Source organism: Podarcis vaucheri, assembly GCF_965113315.1.
Source record: "Podarcis vaucheri genome assembly, chromosome: 17".
Taxonomy (NCBI): domain Eukaryota; kingdom Metazoa; phylum Chordata; class Lepidosauria; order Squamata; family Lacertidae; genus Podarcis; species Podarcis vaucheri.
In genome coordinates this window covers 17,284,635-17,305,527 of record NC_138755.1, presented here as the reverse complement: position 1 = coordinate 17,305,527, position 20,893 = coordinate 17,284,635, and the positions used below count along the sequence as shown (strand labels likewise).

Genomic DNA, 20,893 nt, shown 5'->3' with positions numbered 1-20,893 from the left:
AACTTCAGTTCCACATCTGCAATATTGGGGTAGTCATGGCGACTAGACAGTGGGGCGTTTTCGACCCTGTATATCTTATTTTTATTGAACAGCTTCGGGTTGGAGGCATTATTTGGAGAGTAGGATGATGGTGCTGGGAGGAGTTGGGTTTAACCCATTTGCCCACGTATAAGCAGCTAAAACATGTTACGAATATCTTTGAGTAAATGTGTGGTTTTTGCAAGCAGCCTCCCTCACCGCAAATGTGTTTTAATCTAATACTATGGGATACCATTGGATTGTTTTCACTTGTTTTGTAATGCAGAGCAACAGAAGGAACACGTCCGTTCTCTTCAAGCGCTCAATTGGCTTACCAGTCCTAGTCTCCTTGCCGCTGTCCTCAGTTCAATGGTTGAGCTACAAGAAGTGGTTAACAAGACAGGTAACGTCTTCCGTTTTTTTCTGCTGATCATATCCCAGGTATCTTGAATCTTCAAACAGTACGTTTGGGGCAAATGGTACAATTTTCCCTGCTAATTATAAGCGGTAAACTGTAGCATCTAGTCTGGTGGGGTGATCCTGTAGAGCCAGTCCCGCCATTGTAAGTTTCCAGGCACAATTCAAAGTGTTGGTGCTGACCTTTAAAGCCCTAAACGGCCTTGGCCCAGTAGACCTGATGGAGCGTCTCCACCCCCGTCGTTCATCCCAGACACTGAGGTCCAGCTCCGAGGGCCTTCTGGTGGTTTTCTCACTGCAAGAAGTGAGGTTACAGGGAACCAGGCAGAGGGCCTTCTTGGTGGTGGCGCCCGTCCTGTGGAACGCCCTCCCATGAGATGTCAAGGAAATAAACATCTATGTGACTTTTAGAAGACATCTGAAGGCAGCCCTGTTCAGGGAAGTTTTTAATGTTTGATGTTTTATTGCAGGGGTCAGCAACCTAAGGCTCATGGGCCACAAGAAGCCCATGGGGGTCATTTAACCGGCCCATAGACCCCTGCCGCAGGCTCGGGGACCCCCGCCGCCTGCCCATGCACTACGCTAAACCGGCACGGAGCAGAGCGCGGACTGCCTTCCGCGACACTGGCCGGCTTCCCATTAGCTGCAGGAAGATCCCAGAAATAGTACCTCAGGTTAAGAACTTTGTTTCAGGATGAGAACAGAAATTGTGCGGCGGCAGGGGGAGGCCCCATTAGCTAAAATGGTACCTCAGGTTAAGAACGGACCTCCAGAATGAATTAAGTTCTTAACCAGAGGTACCACTGTATAAGGTGGCTGAACATGGTCTTAGCTATATGCTGTCAAGGATTTCAGATCCTGACACTCAGGAACAAGGCAGAAATTGTTAACTGGTTGCCTCAGCATCTCGACTGTCCTTGGTATATGGATACTTCTGCACTCTGGTGTTGACCATGAGATTGAATCCACTTACGCCATTGCTTGTGGTTCTCAGCCAGGGGTTGCGTTTCCCTGAAGCTGGTGTGGCACATCTCCCGAGCCACATGCCACAAACCATGGGAAAATACTAAACATCTTCAGGTAACAATTGCAGCATGCACCCTGATTCAAGGAACAACACAATTGTTCCACGAACTCAAGGGAGCTTTGGGGTTTAGCCTTCTTAAACAGCAACCAACTGTGCTTGACCACATCTTTTGACTTCCAATCAGTTTAATATGGCTTGGTAATCCAAAAGAACACACACAACATATTGGGTCTATCCAGTTCCACAGCTGCACCCAAAGAACCTTTTTGTACCCAAGGCTTAGAATTCATTGTTACATGAGTGTTGACATTTAACCAGTATAACAGTGGCACTTAGAGGAAACAAGAGCGTAAGATTTATTTGAACGTATTGTGATCACTTGGAGATTAAGCTGAGTTTTGAACTTTTGGACACACAAACATTAGTAAGGACTCCACTCCTTCCTCCTTGTTCTGTTTTGCTAAAAAGCAAAAGAAAAAAACAAAACACCAGACATCCTTCCCGTTGTCACTGGAGTAATCTTTGTCACTTTTCATTGGTTTTTGCTTCATTTGTTTAATAAAGACTTGCTTGCTCTTTGCACTGTAACTGTGTTTGTGCAGGACAATTCTCACACGCTCATCACCGCATAAATTATTTAGTGCTTTTACTGTAATTCCTTGATAGTCTGTGGCCAGGTACTCAGAGTGTATATATTCTTTTCCCTCTGGTTATAGATACAGCAGAATACAGTACCGTGTGGAATTGAATTGTATTCTCGTTTCACCTTTCAACGCCGTGAATGATTCTATCCCCGCACATTTCTTTGTTTTAGTCAGAACCATTATTCATTAAAAATTAACCAGAGGTGATGCTTTGCTTTTAGAAACTATGTGCTTTCCCATCCTGGAAATATTTTTATTTTCTTTTAAAATCTCTCTGGCAATCCTGGGGGGTGGGGGAAAGAAGACTGGTATAGCATTAGCCCGAATGTTATGTGTATATATAAAGTTCAGACTTCTAATTTTAAACAACAGAGATAGAATACAGTGCATTCTGTAGGGACATGGGTGGTGCTGTGGTCTAAACCACTGAGCCTCTTGGGCTTGCTGATCAGAAGGTCGGTGGTTCGAATCCCCGCAACGGGGTGAGCTCCCGTTGCTCTGTCCCAGCTCCTGCCAACCTAGCAGTTCAAAAGCACGCCAGTGCAAGTAGATAAATAGCTACTGCTGTGGCGGGAAGGTAAACGGTGTTTTCATGCGCTCTGGTTTCTGTCACGGTGTCCCATTGCTCCAGAAGCACTTTAGTCCTGCTGGCCACATGACCTGGAAAGCTGTCTGTGGCCAAACGCCTGCACCCCATAGTCGAATTCAACTGGAGTTAACCGTCCAGGCGTGCTTTACCTTACAATGCAGTCTATCAAATGTTTTTATACCAGTGGCACTTGATAATTCAAACTACAACTCTGGCCGAGAAAAATTAAATGGAAACAAAATTAAAACCATAGTCTGGTTTCACCAGCCTCTATGCACCCCAAACCTTTGATTCCACATCATTGCTAAGAGCCCCACAAAACTATGTTTACATGCCCAAGGGGGTTTAATTTGCGCTGCTCAAAGAACAGCCCCTCTATCCTGCCCCAGCAAGCATATTTCTGAAACCAAGGGGACTTCAGTGTAATATGACATGTGAGCTCTCATTATCAAAATGATTTTTTTTCCTAAATAAAAAAATCCCAGTGGGGATTATATCCTGGAGCGAGGCGTACCTGAAGTAGTTATTTGGAACCGTGCCCAGGCAACTTGAAATCTGAACAGATTATATTCCAGGTGCAATGTTGATACAGAGAAACCAATGATGGTCTTATTGTTTCACATAAAGTACTTTGAATCCAGTTGTATCCTACTTCATATTAGTTCAAGTGATCCTTTGGCTGCAGATGAAAATAATATTTTTGGAGCAGTACTCCTATTCTATTTTGCCTGAAATCCTTTGTTTTTGTTCTCACAAGCAAGGGGGAGAAAAAAGGATGGCTTGCTTTAAAAATGTGCCTCGATAGGCTTTCTGCTTTAAACTTCAGAACAAATATTTTAATTCTCTGCAGCAACAGGAGATCTGGTATTCTCCTGAATGTAAATAAGCTCTGCCATGGTTGTCATCTTAGCCTGATAGTATCGTAAGACAAGTAATGACAGATTAAGACCTGACTTGCAGAGGGAAAACTAAATTACAAGACTTTTATTAAGGCATAAATAAACCTATTAACCGTTATCTGGAATACCAATTAGTAGTAGGAGCACTGACAATTTTATTTATCAACATTAAACACAATTATTAATTACAGACCTGACGAATCTAGCAGTAAGCAGAACATGTTGGGTGTGCTGGGGCCTTAGGCCCATTATATGAGAAGGATGATTACCAAAATCCATTGGGGAAATAAGTAATTGTAGTTGTAAAATTTTAATTGCCTTGGAATAAGGTAAATTATATTCTCTTGTCTTGGAATATAAATAGTGTGGCATTAAGGTACCAAGCCTCAGTAGTTTTAAGCAGCAAATGATTTAGACATCTAAGCTGTCAAGAAAGAAAGGAAAACAGTTATAAATTTGCTTCAGCGACTTACCTTCTACTTTTGAATCTGTAACACATTCACTGATATTTATAAGCGGTTATTAGTCTGCTTATCCAACAGGTCATATATTGCAACCTGTGGATTAATGCAAGGAAGACGAAGAAAAAGATGCCCTATTAGAAGAGAGCATAAGACCAATTCTCATTAGCAAAGCCATTATTTCTCCTGTGGGAAAGTCTGTCTGTGCAGATGGGCGTACATTTTCGCCAGATGTTAAGAGAATTGTTTGTTGTGTGCAAAGGTGGAATTGGAGAGATTCTCTTTTCATCCACTAGAATTGCCCTGTTGCAGATCCCCCCCCCCTGTGTATCTAATATAGCTGTCCGCTTAGAAGTTGGACAACCACCCGTTAATGCGCGGCTGTGGATTCTAAAGATACACTACTGGTTAAAACTTATTTTTTCCCCGGCCGGTTTGGCTCCTTTAACACTCTTAGACACCTTTCATTCCACCTGGAAAGCTCCCCTGTTTGAAAAGATAAGAAGCTTGGGATTCTCCCCCCAGATCTTGATAGCGGCAGGATATGAGAGAGCCAGAAGTCAAGTGCCAGAAGTCCAACGCATTAGGGACATAGAGCTGCAATGTCATATGGGCAAAATGGATAAACATGCCATAGTTAGAGACTTTGGGAGAGGGTTCTCACCCGCAAATTATTTGGCTGATTTACAAATACCTAAGTACAGACACTCCTTTACCCTGGCCAGATTTAACGTTCTGCCCTCTGCCCTGTTGCTAGGCAGATATGAGGGCAAACCATATGAGTCACATGTTTGCCCATGTGCCTCATCGGAAGTGGAAACAAGTCTGCATGTATTGCTGCACTGTAGTTACTACGAGGATCTACGTTTGACCTTTATTGCCCCAGTTCTACAAAAGCTTAAAAATGAACCAGAACTCCAACGTATGAGAGCCTTGGTAGAAGATAAGGTTCCTGAAATTACGATCAATGTGGCCAAATTTTGTGTAGCCGCTATTAGGCACAGGAAACAAGAGCTTTCCAATGTCAATATGCAGGCGAAGGCAAATACTTAATTTTATTTATGCTGTCTAATTTTAAATTGCAGTTATGTATCAAAATTGTCCTTTGTTTTTTCCGGTGTTATGCTTCGCTGACTAGCTGTACAAGTTAATCTGGTCTGTGACCATTTAATAAAATTTGATTTGATTGCCTGTTGCAGATTGGTGTTAGCCAACATAATGTTTACCTAAAGAGTTACAGTGAGCCATGTCCCAACACGGAATCAAACAAGTACCTATGTAGACAATACACTACTCTTCTTGGAATATTTGGGGGTTGGTTGGTCTACGCAGCATTTTATGTAGAAGTTTTTTAGGGAGTCCCTCTGCAAGAAACAGTGGGATTCTGTTAAACAATCATTCACTAAGAAGCATGAGTTGCAAACCTTCCAACATTTCTCCAATGAAAATAGGGACATCCTATTCAATAATAATAATATATGCTGTCCATCTGACCGGGTTTCCCCAGCCACTCTAGGCAGTTTCCAACATATATAAAAACATAATAAAACATTAAACATTTTTTTAAAAAAAATCCCTATATAGTGGTACCTCGGTTTTTTAGCATCTCGGAAGCCAAACTATTCGGAACCTGAACGCCGAAAACCCAGAAGTAATTGCTTCCATTTTCAAACACGCCTCAGAAGTCAAACAGCTTCCACTGTGTGTTTTTCTGTTTTCCCCATTGACTTTGCCGACCACCATTTGCGCCTCGGTTGTCAAACATTTTGGAAGTCAGAACTGTCTTCCAGAACGGATTACGTTCGACAACCGAGGTACCACTGTACAGTGGTACCTCGGGTTAAGTACTTAATTTGTTCCGGAGGTCCGTTCTTAACCTGAAACTGTTCTTAATCTGAAGCACCCCTTTAGCTAATAGGGCCTCCTGCTGCCACCACGCCGCCGGAGCACGATTTCTGTTCTCATCCTGAAGCAAAGTTCTTAACCTGAAGCACGATTTCTGGGTTAGTGGAGTCTGTAACCTGAAGTGTATGTAACCTGAAGCATATGTAACCTGAGGTACCACTGTACTGGCCTGCCTTCAGATGTCTTCTAAAGGTTGCATAGTTACTTATCTCCTTGGCTTGGAGGGGTCGCATATCTCCATACCCTCCAAAAATTTTCTGATGAAAATAGGGGCGTCCTAAGGAAAAGCGGGGCGTTCTGGGATCAAATCAGAAACCGGGATGGTTTCTGTAAATCTGGGACTGTCCCTGGAAAATAGGGATATTTGGAGGCTCTGGAATTACTCAGAATCACGAGCAGGTTTCCTCAAAAGTAAGCACCTCTGTGTTCCATAGGGTTCGGTCTCTAAGATTAAAGTTACATCAAACTGGAACCTTTGGTTATTTCCATATTGGGGGTATGGAATTCTGTATGTTAAAATGCCCAGAGCATTGTGTTTCCTATATGAAGCATTTCCATAATTTATATGTACTCAGTGGGAGGTAGGCCCAAACCCACTGGTTTAATGGACTTTGCTTCTTTTTCTTCTCAAGATCTGAATTCGTGGCTTTCCGGACATTTGCTTATCAATGTGGCAAGGAATTCTTTTTCGAAACTCATGGACAAACTTTTCATCATGATGGAGTTTGCTGTAGCAGACGGCCGCCAGAGCATTACCTACATCGAGAAAGACACCTTGGTTCAGAGATTGGCTCGCGGGCTCCATAAAATAAACGCCCAGGCTCTTAAAGCAGGCATCAATGATAGAGCCCCTGCTACGGTTTGTATGAAAGCAATTAGCATGCAACAGCTACTGTGCTCGGCGAATTTGCTTTCAGGTGGCTGTGGGTTTTTCTTCTCTGCCCCGCAACACTTAGTTTGTGTAGCATCAGAGTGTTCTGCCTTAAAAGTAAAACTGGAAAATTACAAGAAAGGGAGTGTATTTTTCAAACCGTACCTATACCTAGCTTTGATATTCTCTCTCTCTCTCTCTTGTTTTTAAAAACAAAACAAAACTCCGTTTCCAGCCATTAGCACTCAAGGCAAGGCACAATCTTCTTTTTAAAAGCAAATCTTTTAAGAGTAGTTCATGATTTTAATTTTAAAAGTGCTTTAAGTATCACTTATTGCATACTTGGGTACATGTGCTATAGATACAAAAATACGATAAATGTTTCCTCAACACGGACCTCTGCCTTGTTTTGAGTTTTGGAATATATCCTCTGTTTATACATATTGCTTCAGGAGCATGCAGTAGTAGCTTTCAGAATGTTTCACTTTTCTGAGCGAATTCAGAAAACATGCTTCATTTTAATTTTCCCATGCTTTAAATGCTATTGATTTATTGCCTAATCAGCGCAGCTAACAATATTGTTTCCTCTCTTTCCCCCCTCCTTTTTACTACCAGAAAAGCATAGCATTCTTGCAGAGGCAAATATTTGAATTTACACAAAGGCTACATACAGCAGAAGTGGAACGGCGGTCACTCCGCTTAGAGCTCACAGAATTCAAACGGAATTTGAATGAGATGAGAAATGAGGCTGACAAAGCCCAGAGCCTGCAAGAGCAATTAAATGCATTTAAGCAATCTGTAAGTATATTTGATTTAGATGGGGGGGGGAATAACCCTCATCTAAAGGAGAGGTTTCCTTTTGCTCCGTTTTCACTCAGCCTTCCTTAGAAAACCAAATAATAAAATCCATCTATTCTTGCATTCTCTCTCTCCCCCCTTCCTTCCACTCTGCCCATGCTCACACAAAAACCATGTCTTGTAAATGTCTCCCTGCTGTGATTCAGGTATATTAAAAGCGGAGAAACAAGTGGTTCTTTCCATATGATTAGTTCCTTATGTTGCAAGATAAAATAGGTTGAGTAAATAATGATGTTTGATCTGTCAACAAAGCCAATTCCCTCCTCCCCGCCTCCAGTTCCTTAAATATTATGCTTGTGCTGCTGGAGAAGTGAAGTCTGAACGCTAAAATTGCATGTTAGCATCACTCAAGCAAAGTGATCTGTGTATTCATTCTGCTTTCCTTATCAGCCACGTCGCTACCAACTGTTGAACTGCTCAACGGAATAAGTGCTGTTTCACATTTTATAAGATACCTATGTGTCGAGACACTTCAATGTTAGCACGTACTGATCTACATTAGAGTAATCCTGATGTACGACAGTCACAATGCTTGAGGATTTTGGGGGGGGTAGGGAGTGTGGTTGCTGTGGGAAGCCGTGGGAAGCCGTGGGAAATGGCAGCCATTCGTGGGATTCCCAGAAGGTGTGTTTGTAGTGAAAGTTCCACATGTGCAGTTGTCACCTGTGGCAATCTGACCATTAATTTGGAGCGCCTCCCACGCCGAAATTCTGTAACGGGTGAAAAAAGCCTTCAGGGGCCTGGTGGTCTTGTCACTTCCTCAGTGGTCTGTAAAGGCTTGGTGGATCTGTAAGATTCATTCAGCTTGTTAGTTGCCTTGACCAGCTTTCTTCCCTTTGAGAAATAATGTAATTTCTTAAAGAAAGGAAGGTGGAGCATTTTTTAAAAAACCAACAACAACAAGGAAAACAAGGAAGAGTAAAATACATACAAGATAGTAATTGCTTTACCTCAAACTATTTCACGTTTGTCCCTAAGTGTTCATTTCTAATATACCTGATTTTTGGTATTTTGACTCCCCCCCCCATTAATTTTTATCTGGTACATATGTAGTAATCCCCCCCCCCCTAGTAGATGGAGATGGAGAATTGCTCTTCTGTAACTTGACCTCAAATCTTGGGTCTTGTCCCAACTTTAACCGTAGTTGTTTTTAATTAGACAAAACGGGCTCTACCCTTTATGTGTTTTGGTTTATTAGGTTGTCTTTTGCAATATTTAAATTGGCAAAAGTGCATGGGCACATGCTCTTTTTCTTTTTTATTGGAACAGTTTATTTTGTCCTGTTAAATAAGGCAAGGTGTTTCAAACTCAAAACAAAGAACTTCCCATATCATACTCTAAAGGAACATGTAATAAAAAGTTTCCTTCATACATATACAAACTAAGGATTCCAATCCATTCTAATACGTACAAACCAGACAAATCTCCGCAAAAGAGAAATTTAAAGTTGCATTGGGTATGATGTGCTAACTTCATTAGAAAACATTAAAGCGACTAACTTCACATTTAAGTCTGACATACAACCGGCAGCAAACACTTGATTTAGGGCGGTAGGAAGAAAAGATGGCAGCTTATGTGTTTATGGACCCATCAACCACGAGAATGAGATTTCACAAGTATATGAATATCTTACTTTAAACACTGTTTGCTCTGGACAACATTCTTTCAGAACAAGTCCCTAAAATTACAATCTGGGTGATAGATGGAGTGATATATTCCCGCAGAAGAATTCAAAATGAGAGCCGGAGTCTTTGATTAGGCTGAATTTATGGAAGATGGCTTGCTGATGCTGAACTACAATAGCAGGATTGCCTTCTCCCCCCTAAAACATTTCACATATTGCAGTCATTGGTCTTGGCTTGGCCTGTATGTGAGCTTAGGCGTTATGTTTGGAACAATGTAGGTACCTTTGTTCAAATCAGCTTCTTTCACAGAAATAATTTTCTGACCTCTTTTTGATCAGAAAAAAGCGCTCCCCTTGCGCTTGTACTTCCGCACCAGGTTTCCAAGGGAATCTGGCGAATAAATATCGCAGGGCAATTTAGCACTGCATAATGGTCCCGACTAGGAGAAGATCTATTGAGTGTTTTTAAAACTTTTGCATTAGAATGTTGCATATTGGCAAGTGGGAAACGCTGAGAGTTGAGTGTATAAAACAAAGCCGCTGTTTCATGACAGGACACAATTTATTTCCTTTATCAGAAATTGATCACCCGCGAGAGGTTTGAAAGTGCATGTGAAGAACTAAATAATGCATTGCTACGGGAGCAGCAGGCGCAAATGCTTTTGAACGAACAGGCACAACAGCTTCAGGAGCTGCAGTATAAACTGGAAGTGCATTCCTGCGAAGAAGCAGACAAAAACCAAACTCTAAGCGAAGCTGTAAAGGTAGGACCCGCGTTTCAGCAGCCAAATGAAGATGCTACTTTCGCCTCTGTGCAAGACTTGGGTTTTGCAGTGCTCAGGAGAACACCTTATGGAGAGCACTGTGAAGGGATGATGAGTTGCTTGTGCGTTAAATCGTAGTCCCTCAGAGTTTGCTCAAGTCCACAAACCTCTGTCTGTGACGGAGCGCCTCAAACATGGCTCCTTTAGTCACTGGCAGATTCCGACAGTGGCTGCTTTCGGAATCGCTTCCAACATAAAAGCTCCTTAACGGAAACACGTCTTCTGGACTCACGGCGTGACAGTTTCCGGCGAGGAGTGGGTGTCCCTATGGGAGGTCCAGAAACCTCCCCACTGTTCTCGCCGGAAGTGTCCCTGAGCCATCCCTCCTGCTCACTTTCCCTCAGAGACCCACCTCTCCCCCTGCTGGTTCCTGCTTCAGCTGCTGAGTCTCTCCCAACCTCCGTGAGCCCTTCCACCACCTGTCCTTCCGATGGCAGTTCCCTGACAAGCACATTCAGGAATTCCGGTGTGAATTTGGGTTTCCAGGTGGGGAGGTATCCTGAACCCACTTGAGTAGAGGAAACTATTTGACCCAGAGGTGGATTTAGGAGAGCACGACAGATTCCACCCGCACTGGCTGCTGAGCCGAGAGGGTGCCATAGGCAGTGCCGGGTTTACGTACAGTGGTACCTCCAGTTATGAATTTAATTCGTTCTAGAGGTCCATTCTTAACCTGAAACTGTTCTTAACTAGAGGCGCGCTTTCGCTAACGGGGCCTCATGCTGCCACTGTGCCACCAGATCACGATTTCCGTTCTCATCCTGGGGCAAAGTTCTCAACTCGAGGTAACTCTTCCAGGTTAGCGGAGTTTGTAACCTGAAGCGTTTGTAACCTGAGGTACCACTGTATAAGCTAAACAAGCCATAGCTTAGGGCCCCACTCTCTTGGGGGTCCCCCAAAAAAAATCTAAAGGGGAAAAAACCTGGATGTACATTTCCAAAATATAAGGTAAAAAATAAATAAAATAAAACCTATCTACAGCAACAGTGTTTTGTGTTGTGTAGGCTCCTATGATGTAAGTCATGGGTCTCGCCTGCTAGCCTGCTCCCTAAAATATCACTGGTTTGCTCATTTCTATATATAGGGTGCCTACATTCTGCATGTGCAAATGGCTTTAAATACCTATGAGGTCCATAAATGACCATGTAGCATATTTTCAACACCAAAAAAACAGTGCCAATTTGTTGCTGATAAAGGACAGCTGGGCCCCACTACCTTCAGTAGCTTAGGGCCTCATCAAACCTAAATCCAGCCCTGCCTCCGTGCGCCCATTGTAAGGTGGGGGTGGGGGTATTTTGGCATTGCTCAGGGGCACAGCTGAGAATTTAAAGCCCAAAGTCCACAGTTGCTTTAACCCAAAATAGACAGTGGTATATTGCCCCCTCTTTAAAAATTCAGGAATTTATGCCCACGGAAGAAAATAATATGCAGTTTCTGCCTATTGATGCTCTCAGGAAAGGAACAGAAGAAGCTCTGCCCACTCCAGCAAAATGAGCACAGAGAATTGTGCCTAGGAGTTCATCTCAAACCCAGTTTCTTTCTTCCGACAATTGCCATAGCACCCTTTGCACAAGCCATGGAGTGGTTTGCAGCAGAGTCAAACATTCATATGCAATTGTGCCATGCCGTTCCCCCCCTCCCCACCACTCGCAGCATGCAACAGGAGCTGGTGATGGTTTTTCCTTCTGTGTTAAAATTAAATGTGCAGGGCTGCAGAAGGTTCATTCCTGCGACTGTGGAAGCCTGGGTGCAGCCTGTTCAACAGTGAGAAGGCTACTGTTTCTGGGACATGAGTGCCGCTAATAACATGTTTTTTATACACACACACACACACACACACACACACACAGTGGTACCTCGCAAGACGAATGCCTCGGAAGACGAAAAACTCGCAAGACGAAAGAGTTTTTCGTTTTTTGACTTGCTTCACAAGACGAATTTCCCTATGGGCTTGCTTTGCAAGACGAAAACGTCTTGCAAGTTTGTTTCCTTTTTCTTAAAACTGCTTGAAGAGGTGCAGTTGCGACTTGACCATGCTTCGCAAGACGAAAAATTCGCAAGACGAAAAAACCCGCAGAACGAATTAATTTCGTCTTGCGAGGCACCACTGTATGTGTGTGTGTATATATATATATATATATATAAATTATTTTTATTAATTTCAACATACCAATTGTTATACATTCCACAGAACTTCACATCTTATACAATCTTTTTGTACTTCCATCAGCACCTCTGATGATCCACCATTTTTATCATTTCTTCTACATTTCTTAAATTCCTATTGCCTTTACTTATCTTAACTCACAATCCACCTCTTTAACCATTTTTGCAATAATTCAAATAATTTACCTCACAAAACTTCTTGCAAACCTACAAACGTAATCTGGTCATCACAATTGCTTTTCAAATAGTCCGTAAATTTACACCAGTCTTCTGTGAATCTCTGGCCCCGCAGGTTTTGAATTCTTCCAGTTAGTTTATCCAATTATTGGATAAACTAATAACATGTTTCTGTGGTGCAGAGATATAATGAGACTCTTTGCTGTTTTATGCCCATTGAAAAAATGGATTCCGAATCCATCCATATGAGGAAGATACTTAAGATGCCTTCAGTATTAACACTAAGCCAGACCATGGTTTAGTGTGAACCTATGGGCTCCCAGGGAGGAGAATGCAGCTGCTTTGCTTGTCCCTAGCAGCTAAGCCAAGATTTGGCATATTGTGTTGTCCAAACATAGACCATGGTTAAGTTGTCTCCCCCGTGATTATGAGATGCAACCGAGAAGAAACCTTGGCTAAGCTCGTGGCTGAGGAGAAGAAAGCTTAGCTGTGAGTCTGTGTTCAGGCAGTACACTTACGTGAAACCTTGGCTTAACTGCCGTGCTGAACTAAGAGGAAAGAAGCAAAAAGGATGCGCATTTCTCTCTGAGAGTCCTAGTAAATTTTGGCCTACCAGGCTGTAAGAACCAGGCTTCAGGTTCTGCAAGCATTTATTTCTTTCAATTCCCTAATGAAATGCTTCCTGTGAAGTGATCAACATGAAAAAAGTAATCATAAATGTACATAATGTGCAATAGAAGTGCCACGTAAACCAATTCATACACGTGCAAAATACTGGAATGACATATGCTGATGATTTGTCAGTTTCCCTTTTTGCAAAATCACAGTCAAGGGTTCTGCGGTGATTCCAAAGAATACATGATTAAAAGGAAATGCTGATAAAGGCATCCGAGAATATAGTTTACAGTTGCACGTTGACCGCTTCGTTTTGGAAATCATGCAACATATATTAACAATTACGCCATATTACATTCTGTTGCTCTCATCAAGAAGTTTAAAACACCCTTGATTAATTTTGAAGCTTTATCAGTTTTGATTATAATCCCATATATTTTTTATCTACCCAATGGCATATACCGTAGAGACATGCATGCTTGCCAATTATGTTTCAAGGTCATTCAGAGCTAAGCACTGTTCTTAGATTGTTGCCTTTATTAGGTGGTAAGAGATAGTCCAACTGTCTCCATTTGCAAAGAAAAAGAAGACTTGGTGCTTATGGGAACAGAATCTATACTGTTTTTGAGCTTTATGGTAATTTGAGCTTTCCCTATCCACTAGTACTAGAAAAATCTACTTCTTTCTAGAGTGTGTGGTCATTCATAGCATATAAAAAGTATGTTTGTAGGCGCTCTTTCAAGATAATTTTTTTGGTAAGTTGCATTGATTTTAAATATTTTTTAATACAGTGGTTCCTCGGGTTACATACGCTTCAGGTTACACACTCTGCTAACCCAGAAATAGTGCTTCAGGTTAAGAACTTTGCTTCAGGATAAGAACAGAAATTGGGCTCCGGTGGCATGGCAGCAGCAGGAGGCCCCATTAGCTAAAGTGGTACCTCAGGTTAAGAACAGTTTCAGGTTAAGAACGGACCTCCAGAACGAATTAAGTACTTAACCTGAGGTACCACTGTACATACTGTATTTTTCGCTCCATTGGACGCACCGGACCATAGGAGGGGGAGAACAGGGAATTTTTTTTCCTTGTTCTCCCCCTCTAAAACAAGGTGCGTTCAAGGTACATTCACCAGAGCTTGTGAGGCTGGCGGTGGGGGGAAGTGCTGCTTCCCCCCACTGCCAGCCTCAAAGATCCCTGAAGCCTTTGGAGCGCAGCGCCCCGCTGCCCTGCAGAGGTTTGCGCGCAGCTGTCCCCAAGCTAGAGCAGCGAGACGGAGCCCTCCATCTCGCTGTTCTGGCTTGGGAACAGCCTTGCTAGCTTCTGCAGGACAGCGGGGTGAAGGCACCGTCTGTCAGCATCGCCCTAGAGCCAGTGCACCAACTGGACTCTTGCACCTCAACCCCGACTGGGCTGGGCGAGCTGGGTAGCACCGCCAGAGACCTCCTTTCTCACAGGAACAGGTCACAGTGCTGTGGACTCACAGCTTAGAGCTGAGAGCACCGGATTCACTGTCTCAATACTTCAGTCGCTGCGCAGCAGAGTTTTGCAGAGTCTTGCAGAGTATAAACCACTCGGAGAGCAGCTCTGTAAAATATCTTCCTTTTATTCTATAACTACAACTATGGTACAAAACTATATACAGAGCTAAGTATTCTGAGCATAAAGCAATGCTACACTGAGAGTCTGCAGCTGCTCTTAGCAGCAATCTAATCTCTAGGATCTCTAACACTCTCACTCTCTCCGATACACTGACTGACTGACTCTCTCTCACACACAGAGATATGTTGCTGGGCAGAATAAGTAAATAGGCAGGACACGCCTCCTCTTCTCTGTGGAGAGTCAGCAGAAACCATCAGGAGATGGTCAGGAGATTCTTGGGTATGGGAGAGGTGAAATCTCCTCACCGTCCCCAAGCTAGAGCAGCGAGACGGAGGGCTCCGCATTGCTCCGTCTTCCTGTTCTGGCTTTGGGCTTAGCGGTGCAGCCTGCATTCGCTCTATAGGACGCGCACACATTTCCCCTTAATTTTTGGAGGGGGAAATGTGCGTCCTATAGAACGAAAAATACGGTATATTTTTTCCAGGTGGCCACTCAAAGCATACCATCAGTCATAAAAATATATATCATAATTAAAGATAAAATACCAAACAGCAGAATTCAGAAAAGGAAGCAGCAAAACCCAAACAAACTATGCTAAGGGGATCCAATTGTTACAGCCCAGGTTCTGAAATAATGCCATCCTAACTAGTTATCGGAAGCCTCTGGATAGAGGAGCCTGATAGGATGTTCAGGGGCAAAGAATTCCTCAAAGTCGATGGGCACAATCCACCAGGCAAAGTTGCTCCTTTTGTTTCAGTGATCATTTCCCATTGAGATAAATATAAGCAGCATTGCCTGCTCAGTTGGACCCAACAATTAGCACAAACATTCCCCCCCCAAAAAAGATCTCATCACAATTATTAAGATCAAATGCTCTCTAAAATTTACCATCAATGTGTTAAGTTAGGACAGCAAGGATGCATGTGAAAGTTCACTGTGCTTATCCTTTAGCTTTGGAATACAGTGGTGCCTTGGTTCTCAAACACCTTGGTTCTCAAACGCTGAAAACCTGGAAGTAAGTGTTCCGGTTTTCCAACGTTTTTTGGAAGCCAAACGTCTGATGCAGCTGTCAGCTATTGTTTCCCGGGCATCTGCACCAATCAGAAGCTGCACCTTGGTTTTCGAACATTTTGGAAGTCAAATGGACTTCTGGAGCAGATTGAGTTTGGCACTTTGGTTTTTGCTATTTATTTTGCGTTTTTTGTTTTTGAGGCTTTTTCAGTTCATTTGTTTAGGTGACTATGTGGAACCCAGTTCAGCTACTGACTGATTGACTGCAGAATGGATAAAAGCCCCCCATCCAAACAGTGACTATCATCTGTATAAAGATATGAACTGCAGAATAACAGAATGGAAGATGATTGATATTATAGCAAACTGAAAAATTATCACTGTTATTTCCTTTTCTGGTCTTTACTGTTGTTGTTTTTTGATTTGTAATGCAAATTCTACGTTATGTATCTTTTTGAGTTCATCAAATAAAGTAAAATGATTGGCAAAAAGCAAGCAAGCAAGCAAGCAAGCAAACAAACAAACAAACAAACAAACAAACAAACAGAGACTATCCTCAGCGCAGCTAAGAAAAAAAATAATTTTAATTTTTATCATCTCTGATACTGTCTTATTTTATAGTACAGTGCATTGATTATTGCTTTCATTTTATGGATCAATGGTGTCCTTAGGGAGTAACATTCATGTTAAATTGCTGTTTTAGGGGTTGTTTTTAAAAGTTTGGAACGGATTAATCCATTTTGCATTACTTTCTATGGGAAAGTGCGCCTTGGTTTTGGAACACTTTGGTTTTGGAACAGACTTCCGGAATGGATTAAGTTTGAGAACCAAGGTACCACTGTACTGTTCCCCCGGTGAACAGCCACTATTTCCCATAACGTCTCATGTATGATCAGGCTTTTAGTGGCTCAATATGGCTTTTGGGGATTGGGGTGCAGTTTAAACACTTGTGAGTTGCGTGCATGGAACGTAGGGAGCTGATTTAGACCTCTGGTCCATCTTGCTCAGCGCTGTCCACACTAAGTCATAGCAGCCTTCTAGGATTTCAAAACTGGGTCTGTTTCAGCCCTGCATAAAAGATGGGAGTTGGACCTGGGACGTTCTACAAGCAGATCAGATGCTCAGCCACGACTGCCTTACTCCATAACATGTAATGTTCTACTTAGCACTACCCAGTTAAAGAATTAACAGGTTCTGTGAGCGTCGAAGTAGCACACAGCACAACCTTAAAAGTAATGCAGCCTGGAATTTTATATATGCTAGATTTATTTGCTAGGAAGGCTGGATAATTTTAAGAATACTCAATCTGTCACCAAGGGCATTTGAGACTTGGCAGGTGTGATAATGCCGGTTATTGTGTTCTAACGTGATAACATATTTTTTTGGTATGCTTTCAAAGAGGTTTGATGAAAAGGCTAATACTCAAGTAGAATAGCTGTGAATATGTTTGGTGTAAATTCAGAAAATGAATCTGAAGCTCTCATTCATCGACTCCCACGAGTGTTTCCTTTTCTTTCCCCCCCCGGAGAAACCGGCTAGATTTAGAATACTCAAAGGGATGGTGATGTTTGCCAGCAATCGTGTTGTCACTTTGGCAAGAAGGAGCAATTCTAAACCCTGTATCTATTAAATTAAAAGCTGTTGTTCATTAAAGAACATAATGTAGCTGATTATTCATTAGTGTACAAGTTAATAGTAAACTGTTAATCAAATTTATCATGTTAAAGCAAGCTAGAGAGAGAGAGAGATCCCTTCTGAATTGTTTGGAGACTAAATTTCATAATTCATTAATTACTTAAAGGCTTTAGTTGTTTAAAAAGTTTTGTATAATGTATATTCTCAGCGACTAAATAATTTATAGAGGCTGGATTTTACACTGGAATTTACACCTGCGCTTCCTTCAGTAACACAATAATTCCTGGAACACTTTGATTTTTTTCATTCATAAAAAAAACCATTAGTTCACATGCAACGTGACAATGCCTTTTAACAAACATTTTTTGATAATTATCTTTTTTGCATATCTACAGGAGAATGGAGCAAGATGCATCCTTTTATGTGTTTATAGCGCCTGGGCTAACTCTTTAGAATTTTGATTTGAAAAACCTGGGACAGTCACTAACCCATGAGCCACAACCCTTCTTGTTTCCTGCTGTGAAACATTTCTAGAAAAGTATTGCTCTTCTTTCTCAATTGGAACACCTTTCACAAAGTTGCATCTCAGGGACACTTTTGACGTAATTGATATCCCGGGAATGACTGCTGGAAATATGCCTGTGAATCCATGTGCACGATGACTTGTTGGAATGTATTATCCTCTAAGCATGCCGAAAGGTTGGATTCTGGTCTTGGATCAATTTTAAAAATGTAGAAAGTTCTCTTAATCCTCTCATTTCCCCCTTCTTCATTTTTTAGAGGAGTGCTGTACATTGTGTGCAAATCCATAAGTACTTTATTTTTAGCTCAAGGGCACATGAGACAGTGTGCGACATAACCGTATGTATTTTACAACGTCGTCTGCTTCTTGTAAACAAATATCAAATGGTATCTTAAATACACATATAGTGGTACCTCAGGTTAAGTACTTAATTTGTTCCAGAGGTCCGTTCTTAACGTGAAACTGTTCTTAACCTGAAGCACCACTTTAGCTAATGGGGCCTCCTGCTGCCGCCATGCGATTTCTATTCTCATCCTGAAGCAAAGTTCTTGACCTGAGGTACTATTTCTGGGTTAGCAGAATCTGTAACCTGAAGCGTATGTAACCTGAGGTACCACTGTATTAGATTTCAATTATAGCTCCTAATTCTTTTCTTTTTTCATTAGTCAATCAAAGGTTCTGGTATTCCTCCTCCAAACGTTTGCAGATATTTCATCTATTCTTTCTTTCTTTCTTTCTTTCTTTCTTTCTTTCTTTCTTTCTTTCTACTTCTCCTCCTTTCACCAAATGGTCCCAGGGCGGGGCACCAAATTATCATATTTAAAACATATACAGTGGAACCTCGATTCCCAAACTCCTCCATTGTTGTACGTTTCGGTTCTCGAATGCTGAAAACCCGGAAGTAAATGCTTCTGTTTTCAAATGTATTTTGGAACTTGAACGTGCGACGCGGCTTCCGCTGACTGTGAAAAGCTCTTGCAACCAATAGGAAGCTGCGCCTCAGTTGTTTGGAAGCTGAATGGGCTTCCAGAACGGATTTCGTTTGAGAACCAAGGTACTATTGTCATTGAAAAACATACACCTCAAAGGCCATTCCACAACCTGGTGTCACCGCCAAAAAGCCACGGCAAAGATTTTAGCTTTAATTTCTCAAGGGTTCCAGAAACTGGCTAACAAATATAGGAGTACCGGTCCCTATTTGATGCCAGGATAAGAGATTTTCATAGACACCCTTTCAAAGATTCTTTATTTATGTATCAGTTTCATAGAATTGTAGAGTTGGAAGGGGGTCGTTGCGCTGGGCCCGGGGGTAACCCAAGTAACGTGGTCCAGGTCTGGTCCCGAATCCAAGGGTTCCACGAGGAGGCAGTCCGACAGGGCCAAGGCAGGACATGAGGCAGCAAACCAGGTCAGGCACAGGATCACAGGCAGGTTTGGGCAACATTGCTCCTGCATCCTGGGGCGGGGTCCAGCAGCCTTTTATCTTTGCGGGGTAACGGCTTGTTCTGATCTCCCAGCGACTCACCTCCCTGTTTCGCCTGAAGGCGAGCACTCCTCCTGTGAGTACTCAGGTCTCTCCTTCTCTCAGACCTTAGTCTCTGCAGCTCGGGAGACACTGGTGGGTTACTAGACCCAGGGGCCTCCTCAGCCTCCCCTGACCCAACCAGCAGTGGAGCAGCTGTAAGTGATGGCTCAGCTGAAGGCAACAAAGTAATCCCCGCATCTGGAGCCAGGGCAGGCTCAGGCCCCTGACTCGGCCCAGCTGGTGTTTGTTGCAGGGGAACCTGTACAGACTGGGACTCTTCAGGATCAGGCCCCAGACTAGGTTCAGCTGCTGCCTGAGGCAAAGGATCCGGTGCGGACTGAGACTCCTCTGGCTCCGAGCCCGAGCCCAAGTCCCAGGCCATCACAGTTGTTTTTGGACAGTAGGAAAGATGGCTGCTGGAGACTATGGAGAGCATCTTCCGTCAGAAAACTGGGCTAGATTGGTGCACCCTGTATCCTTGAGTACGAATCTTTGAGTGCAGATCATGGTTGAGGAGTAGAGACCACAATCCCTGGTTCAGAAGGTTTCGTTAAGCCAAACCTTGGTTTAGCTGTCATTTTGTGCTGAACTAAAAGGACCTGATAGGAGCAAAGCAGCTGTGATCTCCCTGGGAACAGCCATGTTGGTCCTAGGCCATGATTTGGCTTAGCACAGAGGTCAGAAATCTTTTTAAGTGGCGGGCCAGTCCACTGTCCCTCAGGCCTTGTGGTGCGCCAGAGAAGTGGCACTGGGGGGAGTTGGAAGAAGAGGCAAGGGGGCAAGTAGTCCCACCCCCAGCCACTGCGCTTCCCTTCCCTTGGGCTGCCACCACCACCGCTGCTGCTGCTTCTCGTGGGTTGGCAAAGGGAGCTCGTTCGCTCCGCTCTCTGGCCCCTAGGCACACCCGGGTGGCGGAGGAGGAGGGAAGCTGAACGGCGCAAAAGGGCTGGCTCCGGAGAGGGGCTGCTTAAAATGGTGCTCAGGCAGCTCAGCCCAGCCCCCTTCCTCCTCTAGGCAGGGCGGGGAGAAGCCAAGAGGAGGGAGGGAGGAAGCGCCGCCGCGGTGTGTGTGTGTGTGTGTGTGTGTGAGGGAGGGGGGAATGGAAATGGCGCAGGGCAGAAAATGGCGCAGCCCAAATGAGCAGATCCACGGACAGTCCGCGGGCCAGATCCTGAAGGCAATTGGGCCTGATCCAGCCTGCAACCCTTAGTTTGCCGACCCCTGGTTTAGCACTACCTGCAAATGCAATTAAATCTGTTGCATTTAATTTGCAACAGCGCCTGGCCTTAGGATGATTAAATAAGGAGATATATTTACAAACAACAACAACAACAAAAAAATAACAACAACTAATGAAAATTGATGTTTGGTTTGCCTTCTGTAGCTTTGTTGAGGGAATGCCCCTACCAAACCCTTTTTTTATTATTTATTTTCTGCTTCTAATGGGTTGTTTTTTCTTCTTCTTAAATCTGCTGCAGAAGGCTTAATGGTATTATTGCTTTTTT

General features: G+C 43.1%; 1 protein-coding gene across 1 annotated transcript in view; it reads left to right on the top strand.

Moving 5' to 3' along the window:
- The window catches only part of CCDC171 (coiled-coil domain containing 171), a 204,891-nt gene that overhangs the window by 91,307 nt on the left and 92,691 nt on the right, over nucleotides 1-20,893 (top strand). The window contains exons 18-21 of the mRNA XM_082206189.1: nucleotides 305-421; nucleotides 6,593-6,819; nucleotides 7,447-7,629; nucleotides 9,892-10,077. Of these exons, the coding sequence (XP_082062315.1) occupies nucleotides 305-421; nucleotides 6,593-6,819; nucleotides 7,447-7,629; nucleotides 9,892-10,077 (713 nt within the window). The remainder of the gene's footprint in view (nucleotides 1-304; nucleotides 422-6,592; nucleotides 6,820-7,446; nucleotides 7,630-9,891; nucleotides 10,078-20,893) is intronic.